Source organism: Podarcis muralis, chromosome 4 (assembly GCF_964188315.1).
Source record: "Podarcis muralis chromosome 4, rPodMur119.hap1.1, whole genome shotgun sequence".
Classification (NCBI taxonomy): Eukaryota; Metazoa; Chordata; class Lepidosauria; order Squamata; family Lacertidae; genus Podarcis; species Podarcis muralis.
In genome coordinates this window covers 17,205,374-17,221,284 of record NC_135658.1, presented here as the reverse complement: position 1 = coordinate 17,221,284, position 15,911 = coordinate 17,205,374, and the positions used below count along the sequence as shown (strand labels likewise).

General features: G+C 45.6%; 1 protein-coding gene across 10 annotated transcripts in view; it reads right to left on the bottom strand.

Moving 5' to 3' along the window:
• Nucleotides 1-15,911, bottom strand: part of FAT3 (FAT atypical cadherin 3) — a 468,770-nt gene that overhangs the window by 76,640 nt on the left and 376,219 nt on the right. For all 10 annotated transcript variants that reach the window (XM_028726039.2, XM_077926982.1, XM_077926985.1 and 7 more), the window contains 2 exons: nucleotides 10,441-14,514; nucleotides 139-335 (listed from right to left, as the gene is read on the bottom strand). In XM_028726039.2, coding sequence (XP_028581872.2) covers nucleotides 139-335; nucleotides 10,441-14,514 — 4,271 coding nt within the window. The remainder of the gene's footprint in view (nucleotides 1-138; nucleotides 336-10,440; nucleotides 14,515-15,911) is intronic.

Below are 15,911 nucleotides of genomic sequence, written 5' to 3'. Positions count from 1 at the left end.
TTTGTACTGCATTGTTTTAACTTTGTCCAGACATTTCACTGGCCAATATAAATTTGCCAATGGGAAGGTGTGATATATAAACCTAGACAACAACACTCTATTTTTAATTTTGTTTAAAAAAATACGTTGCCAACCAACCTGATCGCAGACAGGGCTGTTGTCATTAACATCTGTGACAATCACTTCCACAGCACTCTGTGTTACAAACAGTCCATCAGTTGCTGTAATATTCAGAAGGTAGACATCCTGTTCTTCCCGGTCTAATGGTCTCTTGACATAAACTTTCCATTCATTCTGAACCATGCCAAGGGCGAACTTCCCTTTGGGATTTCCTCCTGTGAAAAGAGACAATAACCATTATTAGAGCCACATATATTGTTCCCCAGGGACGCGGGTGGCGCTGTGGGTTAAACCACAGAGCCTAGGACTTGCCGATTAGAAGGTCGGCGATTCGAATCCCCGCGACGGGGTGAGCTCCCGTTGCTCAGTCCCTGCTCCTGCCAACCTAGCAGTTCGAAAGCACGTCAAAGTGCAAGTTGATAAATAGGCACCGCTCTGACGGGAAGGTAAACGGCGTTTCCGTGCGCTGCTCTGGTTCGCCAGAAGCGGCTTAGTCATGCTGGCCACATGACCCGGAAGCTGTACGCCGGCTCCCTCGGCCAATAAAGCGAGATGAGCGCCGCAACCCCAGAGTCGGCCATGACTAGACCTAATGATCAGGGGTCCCTTTACCTTATATTGTTCCCCTGTTTGTGGGAAGTCTCACAAAAAGTGAAAGCCTGGAGGTGTGTTCCAACCTCGAATGGCTTTCATCAAGAGAAGGAACTGACTTTGGTTTTATTTCACTTGCTTCCTCAACTGCACTCAACCCTCCCAATTTCACAAAATCTTTCCAGCGCTGACACTAGCAAAACAGTGCAGTTGGTCAGCTTTGCTTTAGCCTCCTGATCACTATTTGGCTAACTGTCTTCTGCGACTACTCCAAAAGCTGCACGTGGTGCTTGTATCTCCCACAAGTCCAAAGTGGGAACTTTCAAGGAAAAAATAATAATAAAGTTTTGAGATGATCCCGTTGTTTAGCTTGCGTTAAGGGCAATCAGACTCAAACTGTGAACAATCAATAGCCTCCTCTTCACGACTGTCTTTCCACTTCAGTCTCAAGAGAGGATGTACTACAACCCCCTCACTCTTGTTACCAAGACAATTTCATTAGCTCTTGATTATGCAATCAAGGGAGTGCAGCAGGTTTCCATTAAGGAATCGTCTAATGAAAGCTTTTATCACACTGCAGTGTTGTTTCTATTTTCATTACAATTTTTGTTGCGTGCGTGCGTATGTTTTGTAGTCTGCAGAACACACAAAGACACATGTGCCTTAAGTAGACCTAACGAGGGGTCGTTTAAGGAGCAGCTTAAGATAAGGCTGGCAATTAGATCGAATTTATACAAGAGGAAAAGGCAGCCAGGAGAAGGGATGAAGCCAATCCGCTTTCTATTACGCTGAAACTGTGACACCGAACCCGGCGATATTACTTTTCTGCATCATTACACCGCATGGCAACTAAATCAAGTCAGAACGCTTGTCCCCAGCTATCCTCCAAGAGGAAAATAAGACCATTTCACACACTAGGGGATACGGGGAATTAAAAGCATTGCCAAAACAGTCCTGGTGGATGGCCATTAACGTTTCCAGCGGTTATTTATGTTTCCGCTTAAAATGTTACATGTGCCAGTTTGTTCCGTGCAGTAATCACCTTCAACATGGCTATTCCTTGCTCATGAATTTCCCTGGGGCACCTGGCTAGCCATACTCGGAGACAGTGCACTGGGCAAGGGAGACCTCTGTTATCAACAGTACAAGCATTGCGATGTCTGCTCCGTTCCACTGAGTTCAATGGAGCTTACTCCCAGCGTAAGGCGCCAGGAAATCAGGTCAGATCATGTTACAATAGAGATGCAGTCTCGCCAGTCCTGCTCACCTTACGACGCAAACATGGCGCAACAGCCATTTACAGAAGTCCACTAGGAGCCCGATAAAGCACCAGTAATTTGTTGGCTGCCCAGGACTGCACAACAGCAGCGACAACGGTGGGGGTGGCAAACATTTTAAGAGCTGTTCAACAAGGTCTGCTATGTGAGAAGTGAGGTTACAGTGAACCAGGCAGAGGGCCTTCTCGGTAGTGGCGCCCACCCTGTGGAACGCCCTCCCATCAGATGTCAAAGAGATAAACAACTACCTAAGATTTAGAAGACATCTGAAGGCAGCCTTGTTCAGGGAAGTTTTTAATGTGTGACATTTTAATGTATTTTTAATCTTTGTTGGATGGGACGCGGGTGGCGCTGTGGGTAAAAGCCTCAGTGCCTAGGGCTTGCCGATCGAAAGGTCGGTGGTTCGAATCCCCGTGGCGGGGTGCGCTCCCGTTGTTCGGTCCCAGCGCCTGCCAACCTAGCAGTTCGAAAGCACCCCCGGGTGCAAGTAGATAAATAGGGACCGCTTACTAGCGGGAAGGTAAACGGTGTTTCCGTGTGCTGCGCTGGCTCGCCAGATGCAGCTTGTCACGCTGGCCACGTGACCCGGAAGTGTCTTCGGACAGTGCTGGCCCCCGGCCTCTTGAGTGAGATGGGCGCACAACCCTAGAGTCTGTCAAGACTGGCCCGTACGGGCAGGGGTACCTTTACCTTTACCTTTTAATCTTTGTTGGAAGCCGCCCAGAGTGGCTGGGGAAGCCCAGCCAGATGGGCGGGGTACAAATAATAATTTATTATTATTATTATTATTATTATTATTATTATTATTATTATTATTATGTGAAGAACATGTTGTGGAATACACCTCGAATAAGGCACCAGTCTGGATGCCTTTAGCTGACACCATCCTGCCTGACTACAAATTACAAGAATGAGATTCTGACTAAACATCAGGAAGAACTTTCTGACAATAAGAGTTGTTCGACAGTGGGACGGTCTCCCTCGGGAGGTTGTGAGCTCTCCCTCCTTGGAGGTTTTTTAGCAAAGGCCGGATGGCCATCTGCCATGGATGCTTTGGCTGAGATTCCTGCATTGCAGGGGGTTGGAATAGATGACCCTTGGGGTCCTTTGCAACTCCACACTTCTATGAGGCCTGGTAGGTCACATGTTATGTAGACCTGGCCTATATGGAATAGCATGTTCCTTTTAAAATTGGTGCGAAGAATGCAAAATAAATAAATAAATGGCTTGCACTAAGTCAGATCTCTTAATTAATTCAACCCCACAGAAGCAGATTTCCAAGGTTTCTGATGGGGCCATTTCTCAGCCCTACCTGGAAATGCCAGGATTCGAACCTGGGACCTTCGGCATGTAAAGCAGATGCTCTCCCATTGGCCTGCGGTTCTTTCCCACGCATGAAGCAAATATCAGCGCATCCATGTGTAGCGAGCTTTCCTACCAGGCGGCTGCATTCAGCCAAGCAACAATCCCTCTGCATTCTGATGTGCGCCATGGTCTCTCCCTGAACTTCTGAATCACACTCGACAAAGATGTAACACAAATAAATGAGCCTTAACAGTACGATAGTTTGAATATTCTTGGGATTAAAGGGAGCGGGGAAGTACACAGATATATTTCCTCCCTGCCCCCCGCAAAGTTCTATGTATGCTTTCCTGCAGACCTCGTTCTGTAGTGATTAATTAGCTCTCCCCATCAACATATTTAAGGCAGGTCCAGCATCTTAAGGGCGCTCTAATTAATTCATTTTTCACTGTAGATTTTTTTCAACCGAAGGCTCCTGGCTGCAAATGTTAATGGCTAATTTTTAAAATCCACCCGCAGTTTTTCTTCCTAAATTCTGCTTGGGCATCACAACATCTAAGCGTTCGCTCCAAAAAAACCCCACCACCCCAACTTTCCCCAAAGGCCTTGAGACAAGAAAAATATGCACTTTTCTCTCTCGTTTGTTTTTGTTTACTGCATGGTTGAATAACATCCCCATCCAAACCTTCCCTCCTCAGCAAATGTTGCAAAGCATACTTCAGAGCTCAGCGAGATGAAAGGGAATATGCAGATCAGAAATGAAATCTTTCAAGCACATTTTGGCGAGCCGCATTCAAAGTAAGTTTAAGAGGCAGAGACTGTGTGATCGCATGAATTCTTGCTGTGAGTGCTAACTTAAAACTGAATACAGTCTGAATTATAAATATATAAAAAAGGCTGGAGATGGGCCATAGCTCATCTCCTGAGCACACGAAAGGTCGGAGGCTCAATCTCCACCGATGCCAGCATGCTTTTGCTTGGGATAGCTCAGCCGGTAGAGCATGAGACTCTAAACCTCAGGGTCGTGGGTTTGAGCCCCACATTGGGCAAAAAGATTCCTGCGTGGCAGGGGGTCGGACTAGATGACCCCCGTGGTCCCTTCCAACTCTACAAGTCTGATTCCAGTGTCTCAAGGTGGAGTTGAGAGGAACCTCTCCAAAATCCTGGAAAGCGGCTGTGCGTATTCCTTGGAAAGTACGAACGAGGTACATTCTCCTTTAAATGTGAACTGAATAGATTTCTTCTCCATCCCCTCATACTTTCTGCTTCTTTACGTCTGAATTGGCTAGAATCAGATTCTTGGTTGAATAGTGCTCTTTCTCAGGTAGAACTAAATAAAAAAATTCCTTCCAGTAGCACCTTAAAGGTAAAGGGACCCCTGACCATTAGGTCCAGTCATGGCCGACTCTGGGGTTGCGGCGCTCATCTCGCTTTATTGGCCGAGGGAGCCGGCGTACAGATTCCGGGTCATGTGGCCAGCATGACTAAGCCGCTTCTGGCGAACCAGAGCAGTGCACGGAAACGCCGTTTACCTTCCCGCTAGAGGGGTACCTATTTATCTACTTGCACTTTGACGTGCTTTCGAACTGCTAGGTTGGCAGGAGCAGGGACCGAGCAACGGGAGCTTATCCCGTTGCGGGGATTCGAACCGCCGACCTTCTGATCGGCAAGTCCTAGGCTCTGTGGTTTAACCCACAGCACCACCCACGTCCCTTAGTAGCACCTTAGAGACCAACTAAGTTTGTTATTGGCATGAGCTTTCGTGTGCGTGCACACGTCTTCAGATACAGGTAGAACTGTTTTCCTTTCGCTGTGTCCTGGACATTATACTGACTGAAATGTCTGAGGCAGCGCATGTCCAAGCCTCTTAGGACACACATGGTGGGTGGGGAGTGTGAAAACACAATTCTACAGACGTTGCAATATTGTAATAATTTGGCCCATTATTAATCCCAATAATGGCAAAATGATGATTTACAGATCATTAGCATCAAGGAGCTCAGGAACTGTGGATCACCTACTAACCGCGGGAGTAGTTTGTTACTCAGACAGAGGGAAGCCTACAGCAAAACGCTGAAGTGAATGAAAGCATTCTTCCAAAAAGTGCTGAGATCTCTTGAGAGCAGAATAGCCGTCCGTAAGATTTTACATTTCTAGCTCAAGATGGATTGTCCACATCTTGCAGGTAACCACTGCCTTCCCTTTGAGGGCAGATCTAAAAGACTGCTCAGACCGCAACAAACACTGTTCACATTAATTATCCCCTCTCCCTCACCTCTGGGTTCAGTGATCCGCTTGCTTGCGGAGACTTCGTGAAGTAAATGGTTTGTGCAGGATTGTATTTACAGACCAGCCTTCTGAGCCTCAGAGTGACAGAATGGCATTGGCAAAGGAAAGCCAAACACTTGAACTGATCCCAGTGGAATGTTCCAGCTTGCAGAGTGAGCTCACTTTGGGGCGGGGCTCCCGGTGGGAATAATTTCTAAAAACCTTCAAGTGTTAAGTTAAACCTTTAAAATTCCACAGTGCCACCCAAACTGCTGAATATGCTTGGAAACAAATGGAGCGAAATGCCCATGATATTCGTTTTCTAGAATTTGTATCTCAATAAATGACACAACGGTGACTGGGGGGGAAAGATGTAGCTCAGCTGTAGAGCATATGTTTTAACACACAGGAGGATGCAGGTTCAGTCTCTGACATCTCTACACAGAGCTCAGAAAGGGTCCATGTCTGAAACCCAGTAAAGCTGTTACTTGTTCTTGTACACCGTGGTGGGGAACCTGAGGCTCTCTAGATATTGCTGGATGCCGGCTGCCATCAGCCCCAGCCAGCAGGGCCAATAGTTGAAGATGATGAGAACTGTAGCTGAGCAACATTTGGAAGGACTACAGCCCTAGTGTAGTCATTCCTGATCTAGTTGGAGTGATGGTCTGACTCTGTACGAGGGAGCTTCCTGCGTTCCTATTTACACTCCTTCTGTACTAGCAGATCTTAGCCTTGAGTTCACATTGGTCTACTCTGAAGAAGGAAACCATGGCTTGGTTACATTTAATCGGATGAATTCAAGTCAACTGTAAATCAAGGGTAAAAATCGGCAGCAGATTGTTACATATGAGTATGCTCCACAAGATACAGGGCTTATCTGCACTTAACTTTCCTCCGTTCTTTCCAGGCATGGTCCACAATTTAAAGCTCTGTGTCTAAGCACCCTTTTCTTTTGCTCTGGAATTTCCCCCATGAAAACCCACCCCACAAAGCTCAATCGGAGCAAACGTCAATCCACTGAAAACCTGAATTGACGTTTGCTCTGAATCAGCTTTAAAGAGCTGCTTTCTGCAGGGAAAGCTCAGGGCAAAAAACAACAACACTCAGTCATAGAGTGGACTGGAAAGAGCAGGGCAAAAGATTAAGTGTGGATAAGCCCATAAACTACTGCTGCTCTATGATCTTCCGAAAATTCATGAGCAATGTTTGCCAAGCTGCTATTGGACAGGTCTTGAGTATGTCGTGTGAAGGCATCCAACTTCAACCCACAGTCACAAGGAAGAAGATCACAATGTCAAATTCCTCCAAGTGTTTATGTACGTAGCAGATCCGCACCCTTGTGGATAAAGGCTGGTAGGAACTGGGTTGTACACACAGCCAGAGGGCAGCTATTTATTTCTCTGATTGTGTCAGATCACGGAGGTAGCTGCTGGCTTCTCATGTCCACAACATGGTTCACAGAAGGCTTCCTTATAAGGTTGTGCACGTACCCAGGCGCACCTACAACGGTATGCACAAATCCAGCAGGATGCACTGGCTACAGGGAAGTTAACCAAAACGGGTTAATCTGTAATTGTCTTGTGCTGTGCACTGGAACTGGTAACTTAACACCACAATTTCCAGAGGGCTAGCTGTGTCATAGTGAAAACACTCATTACTGCTGTTGTCACGGGTCACTGTGCTTATTTTTGTATACATTCAAGCTCTAATTGAATTGGCTGATTAACATTCTACGTCCTTTTAAATGTGTTTGTGGGAGAGGGGTTATTTTTTCATTATGAATTTTGTGTTCTCATTTTTTCTTTTTATGTTGTGAACTGCCCTGTGATCTTCAGGTCAAGGGTGGTATACAAATTTTAATCATCATCATCATCACCACTCAAATTGCATTTTCCTTTGACCTCATTGCTTACTGTTCCCTCCCTCATGTGTAAATATTTGTGCTATGGAGGATAACACTTCATAGAAATCTATCTAAGGCTTATGATCTGAGGCCCTGTTGTGAGTTAGAACAGGGCCTTTTCAGCAGTGGCACCACAGTTGTGAAGAGAGAGGCTCACTTGGCCCCATCTTTATGGTCTTTTTGATGCCATTGGTGCCAGGTGATATACCTTTCCATTCACCCAGGTCTTCTGAACAAGTTATGCTTCACAGATATGGCTTCTTTCTGCTGGATATGCAGCAGGAACCTAGCTATGAGTTCTTAGGGAATGTGCTTCCATTTCCAAAGCACCCTTCCTTCCTTCCTTCATATGCATCTAACTGGCAATTCTGTGCTTTGGCCACATTGGGACTCTCCCTTATCTCTAGTCTGAAAATTAAAAGTTAATTGTGCGGTGATGATAATACATAAATATAGAGAGATTTATGAGTGTGGAAGATTTTACTTTCACACCAAATAACGTTTCACTTTCCTTTTTTGGGGGGGGCGGGTTGGGGGGAGATAGGAATGAATTAAATCCCTTGAAGGTGGCAATACTTTGAACATCCACCGTCACAAATCCATGCTGATCGGTGCTTCATGCCTGTTGATGCACGTTGTGAGACAAGAGTTTTAAAATTGGAATTCACTGACAGCAATGAGAACTGGAGACTCAGCCCCCCAAACTGTGGGCTCCTCTATCAAAATGAAACTTGAAATCTAATCCTCTGCATGGACCGGGGGACTTAGGGCGGCTCTCTGTTTATTTTGATATTTAAGGGAAACCTCAGCGTGGCACGAATTCCTCTTTGCAGTAAGTTAAAAGGGTTACTTCATTAGGAGATTGGGATGATTAAACATGAGAGAGAGACTGTATTCCTAAAACTGGCTTGACACGTATCTCCGAACACCGGGGAACAAAGAGCACTCAGATGCATTTGGGACTAACTATCGTAATTTGCTAATGTGCAAAACTGGTATCTCCTACAGCAACTGTCATGTGTGGACCTTACACATGAATAAGTGTGCACAGGACTGCAGCATAGCGCGCACACACCCTGGTATCTCTATTACCACAGCAGAAGGGGCTTAAGGAGCCTCATTATGGGTTGGCATTTAAATGCACACAACGTGGCTCTTACTTGGCATGAAATGGTACCTGCTTAACGAGAGCAAGCAGATGTTTTAGCGGGATAGTAACATTTCCACCCGTCCTGGAAAGCTTCATCGTTTTTCTCTGCTTCCAAGTTGTACGGTCACATTCATGTTCGGATACATCTTGTTTGAGTGGACGGCAAACACAGCCCCTGCTTATCTGCCGCCATTTCATGCAAGATGTGAAGCTATTCCACAACCGTGGGCCCACACTACCCAATGGTCATTCCCATAAGCACGTGGAATATTCTCTCAAGTAATTCAACTCAGTCCCTATAGCTGCCCACAAATGCTCAAGGCGGTCAGTCATTTTTGTTTTTACCTTCACAGAAAGCCTGTGAGATAAGATTATTGTTTGAGGCACGGTGGCTGGCTCAATGGGCAGAATTCAGTTTGGCGACAGAACACATGGTTGGATGCAGAAGGTCTCAAATTCAACGCCTGGCGTCTCCAGTGAAAAGGGGATTTCAGGAAGAGGGTAGCTCCCTGCCCACAAAACCCTAGAGAACTAATGACAGTCAGAGGAGACAATACTGGGTTAAATGGACCAATAATCTGCTCCAGTGTAAGGCAGCTTCACTTACTCACGGCTGTCAGGGCCAAATTATATGGCCTAATCTGCTTAGAATTCTATTTTGCCATTAAGTGATATAGGACGAGGATGATGGGAGCTTTGGCTGCAAAAAGCAACAAGGTTGACACCGGGCAAGCCGCAGCAAATGGCTAGTGGGTTGAATTCCACTTGCTAGGCCACAAAGTGCTTGAACTGAATGAAAATATGAAAAACAACATCCTTAAGACAATCCCTCAGCACAATGGGAAGAAAGAAAATGTGCTAATAGCAAGATGGCCCAACAGTTATTTGTGGTCCCAACCTTTAAAAAAGGTCAAAGAAGCCCAAGCCATATGTTATTTATTTATTTATATATATGGGAACCATCGCTTCTTTCTTTTCTACGGCTACTTAATGCCTTTAAAAATGAATGTTTCTAATGAGGTTTGCTATCTAGGAATGGAAAGGATGCTTTTTAATTAAGTAAAATAAGACAGTTATGAATGTACAAAAGTCTCCCACCCACCCAATGCCTACCCCCTCTGCCTACTCTGAAAAACAAATGTTGCTCATTTTCTCTGGCTGATGCACAATGCTACAATCCTTTCCATGCTGATAACATAAATCTTAAGGGGGTTATATAAAGAGGCTGCTAAACGGCAGCACAGTGTGAAGTGTGAGTCGGTTAAATTAAAAAGGCCCAATACAAATTATGCTTTCCCCTGTTTTTATGCACTTAGGGCTGAACCAAGCAAGAGAATAATACCCTAAAAATGGTTTGTGTGGATCTGTGTCGTGACATGTTAAGTTCTCAGCAATTTCTGGCACCCGGACCTACACACATTACTCTCTCTGCTGGAGGTTTTTAAGCAGAGGTTGGACAGCCATCTGTCTTGGATACTTTAGTTGAGATTCCTGTATTTCAGGGGGCTGGAATAGATGACCCTTGGGGTCCCTTTCAACTCTACAATTCTATGGTTCTATGATTGGTTTCTTGTGCCAGGGATCAAAACAGGTTTGAGATGAACATATGAAGCTGCCTTGTACTATGGCAAACCACTGTTCCACTTTTCATGATGCTGTCTATTCTGAATGGTGACAGACCTCCAAAGTCTCAAGCAAAGATAGGTATTTCCTAGTTCTGCTATGCAGGATGCTATTTAAGCAGAAAAGTCATGGACTGAGCACCTGTGCTTTGCCACTGAGTTCAAACTCTCCCCGCCCTTAGCCCTCCAACCCGAGAGGCCCATTACCTGTAATGTGATAGCTAACTTGGCGGTTGACATCAGATGTATCCTCATCCCAAGTGCTGAGGACAGCCACAACTTCGCCTGGCGAGTCGCTCTCCTTCACGGACCCCCTGTACAGCTCATGCTCAAACACTGGAGCGTTATCGTTGATGTCTGTCACCGTGACGGAGATCAAGGCGGTTGATGAGAGGGATAGGGCTTCTCCCAGGTCGGAAGACACTACAGTGAAGGCAAAGGTGGGGTTCTTCTCATGGTCCAAGTCTTTCAAGGTGCTGATCCAGCCACTGTTGCTGTCAATGGTGAACACCTCTGTGATTGTGTCAGCATCCGATTCTGCTGAGAGAGAGTACGTGACTTGACCGTTTGCCCCCCAGTCTGCATCAATGGCTTTAACCTGGATAAGTTTGGTTCCTATGGGCATTCCTTCCATTATGATGGCTTCATAGCTGGCAGCCTCAAACATGGGTTTGTTGTCATTGACGTCCAAAATCTTAATGTCCACATCCACTGTTAACACAACATCCACTTTATCTAGCTGTACAGTTGCAGCAACCTTAAAGTGAAAGGCAGGAGTTGTCTCGTGGTCCAGTCTCTTATCAAGTTTTATGATGCCGGTGTCCTGCTCTATAATAAACACTCCATCCTTGTTGTTCCCTGGCAATTCACCATTAACTGTGCTATAGGTGGCACCCTGGCTAGGCAAAACATGCAGAACATCAACGGTGCTACCTATTACAGTGTCTTCTGATAGCGTAAAGGAATATTGGGGTTGAGAAAAAGAAGGCAAGATGGTTTCTGGAGGTAAAACGTGAATGTACACAGGGATAAGCGAATGCTTCACAGGAATGCCGCCATCAACTGCTTTGACGAAGAAGGAGAGAACTGTGTTTTTAAGCTGGTTGAAGTTGCCCTTGGTTACCATCCACCCATTGTCAGGGTCAATTTCCAGCAGATCTGCAACAGAAACCGAGGCCTCGCTGTACAACGAGTAGGCAATCCTTGCGTTTGCACCATCATCTGGATCAACTGCTTGGACCTGGGTGACCAAATGACCCTTCCCAACATCTGCTTTGACGCTTGCCCTGTATTCAACTGTCATGAACTGGGGAGCATTGTCATTCTCGTCCACCACTATGACTCGCACGGTACAGAATGTGGTTCTCCCTCCTCCGTCGAGGGCTCTCAGGAAGATGGTGATGTCACCTTCCAAAGGGATCTCCCGATCAAGTTTCTCAGTTGTGATGATCTGTCCGTTGTTATCAATCAAAAAACGATCCTTGGCAAAGTCGTTTATGATTGAATAGCTTATTTGCCCATATATGCCTGAGTCTCCATCCGTTGCTTTCACATGGATTACCTTGGTTCCAGGAGCGGCGTTTTCTCTAACCTCTGCCACGTAAATACTCTGTGTGAAGACAGGACTGTACAAGTTCGCTCCGAGAATCCGGATATGGACCTGGGCTGTGCTTGTGAACAAACCATCGGAGACAGAGACATTCAGGCTGTACATTGACTCCATCCTCTGCTTCCGATGGTTTGACAGGGAGATGACCCCACTTTTGCTGTCCATCACGAAACTTGTACGGTCATTTCCAGACAAGATGCTGTACTCCAACCGGTCATAATCAGAGCTGTCTGCGTCAGAAGCTTGGACGCAAGTCACAAAATGGCCCCGAGGAGCTAGCTCACTGACGTACGATTCATATATCAATTGGTTAAAAACGGGAGGGTTGTCATTCATGTCTGTTACGAAGATGCTGACTAGAACTTCGCTGCTCAGAGGTGGGAATCCGTTATCCGTTGCCCGCACTTTCAGACTGCATTGCTGCATCAGCTCGTGGTCCAGCAAGCGGGCTGTTAGGATCAAGCCACTCGTGCCATCGATGTGAAAGTAATCTGTGCTGTTGAAGTTGTCCTGGACTATCTGATACTGAACAATTTTGTTGTTCTCAGAATCCGCATCCGTAGCAACAACCTGCAAAACAGGTGTCCCAATCAGAGACGCTTCAGATAAAGTGGCATTATATGCAAAGTGGTCGAAAACCGGAGCATTGTCATTGACATCGTTGATAATTAAGTCCACCGTTACTTCAGCTCGGGCACCGGTGAGAGCATCGCTGGCTCTCACTGTCAATTTGAAAATGGGGTTTACTTCATAGTCTAATGGACTGATGACATTGAGGACTCCGGTGTCAAAATCAATGTTGAACTGATTATAGGGATCACCGTCTACAATGATGTAAATGATTCCTTGACCTTCTGGGCTGGTTGCATTGATGCTCAGAATTGGGGTGTGCATTTCGATGTCTTCGTTTACAGAGGCCGTATAGAAAGGCTTGTTGAAAACGGGCATTGCTTTGTTAACTATCGTAATGGGCAGCTCTACAGATGCAGAAAGTGATGGATTGCCTCCATCTTTGGCAATGACGATAATTAGATACTCGATGTTAGATAAGTCAGAATTAAAGGCTGCTTTTAATGTGACGCTGCCAGTGTGCCTGTCAATTTCAAAGTGCCCATAGTCCTCCTTCAGCAGGTACGATACGTCGCCATTTGCATCCTTATCTTTATCAATTGCCGTGACTCGGTATATCAGGGTGCCGGGATCAGCTTCAACTTGTACAGCGGCATAGTATGGGAGCCCAACAAACACTGGAGCATTGTCATTGATGTCTTCAATGTGAACTCTGACAACCACCCTGGCTACCCTCAGGTGATCCAGCTCGCGACTAGCCTCTACCACCAGCTCGTAAAATTCCTGTTCCTCTCTGTCAAATGGGATGCCAGTAGTTTGAATGACACCCAGAGTGGATTTGATCTTGAATTTGTTCCCTGGGTTTAATATGCTGTACTTCAAGGGCTCGTTAAGGCGGTTTCCAACAGCGTTGACCACTGCTACTTTTGTGATATTGGTGCTGTTTTCTGAGATGGATGTGGAGTAAAGGCTTTGTGTGAAGTGCAGGCCACTGTCCATGGCTTCTTTGACCATTATGGTCACTACGGCAGTGCTATAGAACTTCCCATCGGATACTTTTGCTATGAGCATGTAATGATCTTTGGAGAGGCTGTTGTTTTTTATAGTCAGCACCCCGGAAACAGAATCGATGAGGAAATGCTCTGTGCTGCCTTCAATCAGGCTGTAGGTCATTTCAGGTGGGACTTCTGAATCTGGGTCCGCAGCCCTGAGCTTAAGAACCTCAACTCCAACGTATGTTGGTAGGAGCAAAATGGTCTCAAACATGGCCTGGCTGAAAACTGGAGGGTTATCATTGACATCTGTCACATCAATGGTGACTTCAGCTGGATTTTCTGCCGTAAGCTGTGGATTTCCACTGTCTCGAACGTGGACGTGAAAATGGAAATGTGCAATGGTTTCATGATCTAAGTCAGCAATAGTCCTAATTGCACCTGTACTGGAGTCTACGGTGAAATAGTTCTTTGCAGTGGACTCAACAATCTGGTAGACAAGCAAAGCGTTCTGATTACTGTCCGCATCTGTGGCTCGTATCACAAGCGGATTGTTCCCTAAGCTTCGAACGATGCTATTGACAGGTGCAGCCTCACTGATGCTGCCCAGGTATTTTGAGAAGAGGAAGACTGGTGGGTTGTCATTTTCGTCGATGATCTGGATGTTCACAGTGGCATTGGATGCCATGCCGGCCATGTTTGTGGCTTGTACGGTGAGCTGGTACGAGGAAGTGCGTTCATAATCGAGGGGCTTTTGAGTAGTGATGACCCCGGAGTAGGGGTTTATAGCAAAGGCTCCGTTGGTGTTGCCCTCCTTAACCTCATAAACTAGCGTAGACTGGCTGATTGCCGAGACCAAGATCACTGAAGTTCCAAAGTCAACATTTTCATTCACTTCAGCTTGCCATTCCTTGTGCGTGAACTTCGGGTGGGAATTGTCTGACATGGTCACAGATATGCGGACAATGGCTGTGGCTGACAGTGGTGGAGAGCCCTGGTCGGTCACTTTGACTGACAGAACGAACTGGTTCATGGTGGTCAGGTCTGGTTCCTTCAGCACCGTGATGATGCCTAGAACTGGCTCAATCTTGAATGTGTTCCCAGTATTCCCTAAAAGAGAAAAGAAAATAGGAATATATATCAAAAATGAAATGTAAATATGTAAAAATGATGAGCAATATGTTCAAAGTTCACTTGTTGGTATCACGTCATGCTTGCATAGCTCAAGGCCCACCAATCCAAACTCAGTCCATCAACCATATACAATGGTACCTCAGGTTACAGACGCTTCAGGTTACAGACTCCGCTAACCCAGAAATAGTACCTCAGGTTAAGAACCTTGCTTCAGGATGAGAACAGAAATTGCGTGGCGGCCACGGCTGCAGCGGGAGGCCTCATTAGCTAAAATGGTACTTCAGGTTAAGAACAGTTTCAGGTTAAGAATGGACCTCCAGAACAAATTAAGTTCTTAACTCAAGGTACCACTGTGTGGCCTGCTGCCAACCCAACCTTCACTATTTTTGCTGTCCCCAGTGAGCAGCAAAAACAAGAGTTTTGTCAAGAACAGGCATCTCCAAACTCAGCCCTCCAGCTGTTTTGGGACTACAACTCCCATCATCCCTAGCTAACAGGACCAGTGGTCAGGGATGATGGGAATTGTAGTCCCAAAACAGCTGGAGGGCCGAGTTTGGGGATGCCTGGTCAAGAACCTGGTAAGCCATCATTAATGGCCTGACAGTTGTGTTTTTCTTGGTGAGACTAACTCTGCATGCACACAGCTGCATTTTATACTAAAACCAAGCAGAACTAGGCCTGATCACTGCCCAGTTGGGATCCCTGTATAAACCACTCCAAGAAATCTGAAGTATGATCTTGTTATAGGTGCAGAATTCAAGCCGATTAATCTAATATGAAGCAGAAGATCTGTGGGCAAGACTTTTAAAACCAAGGAATTGCACTAAGACTACCAAGGGGCTATCTCTATACTAGAAAACATTATTCATTAAGAACAAATAAAACTCGGCAGATGAAGATGATGGACCATATGGAACTTGCCGAACTGACCGGGAGACTCCAAGACCAGAGAGAAGAGACGGTGGAAGAAGACTGGAAGAAGTTTAAGGAATATTTGAAAGAATATATTAATATTTAAACCTTAGAATAGCTTAGGAAGTGGATATAGGCTGTAGGGTTAGAAGTAGAAGATTGTTGTTTAGTCGTTTAGTCGTGTCTGACTCTTCGTGACCCCATGGACCAGAGCACGCCAGGCACCTCTGTCCTCCACTACCTCCCGCAGTTTGGTCAAAGAAGTAGAAGATAGGGTATTTTAAAATAGTATTATTTGTAAGTGATAAAATATGAAGTTATTTTAAGTATGATTAAAAAAAAGATGGTTAGAAATTATGATATTTGTAAACTGCTAAAGATGAAGTCAAATGAAAATCAGATAGGTGGGACTTGGGGAAGCCAACTTAACAATGTTTAGAAAAATAGGGATATAACAAGAA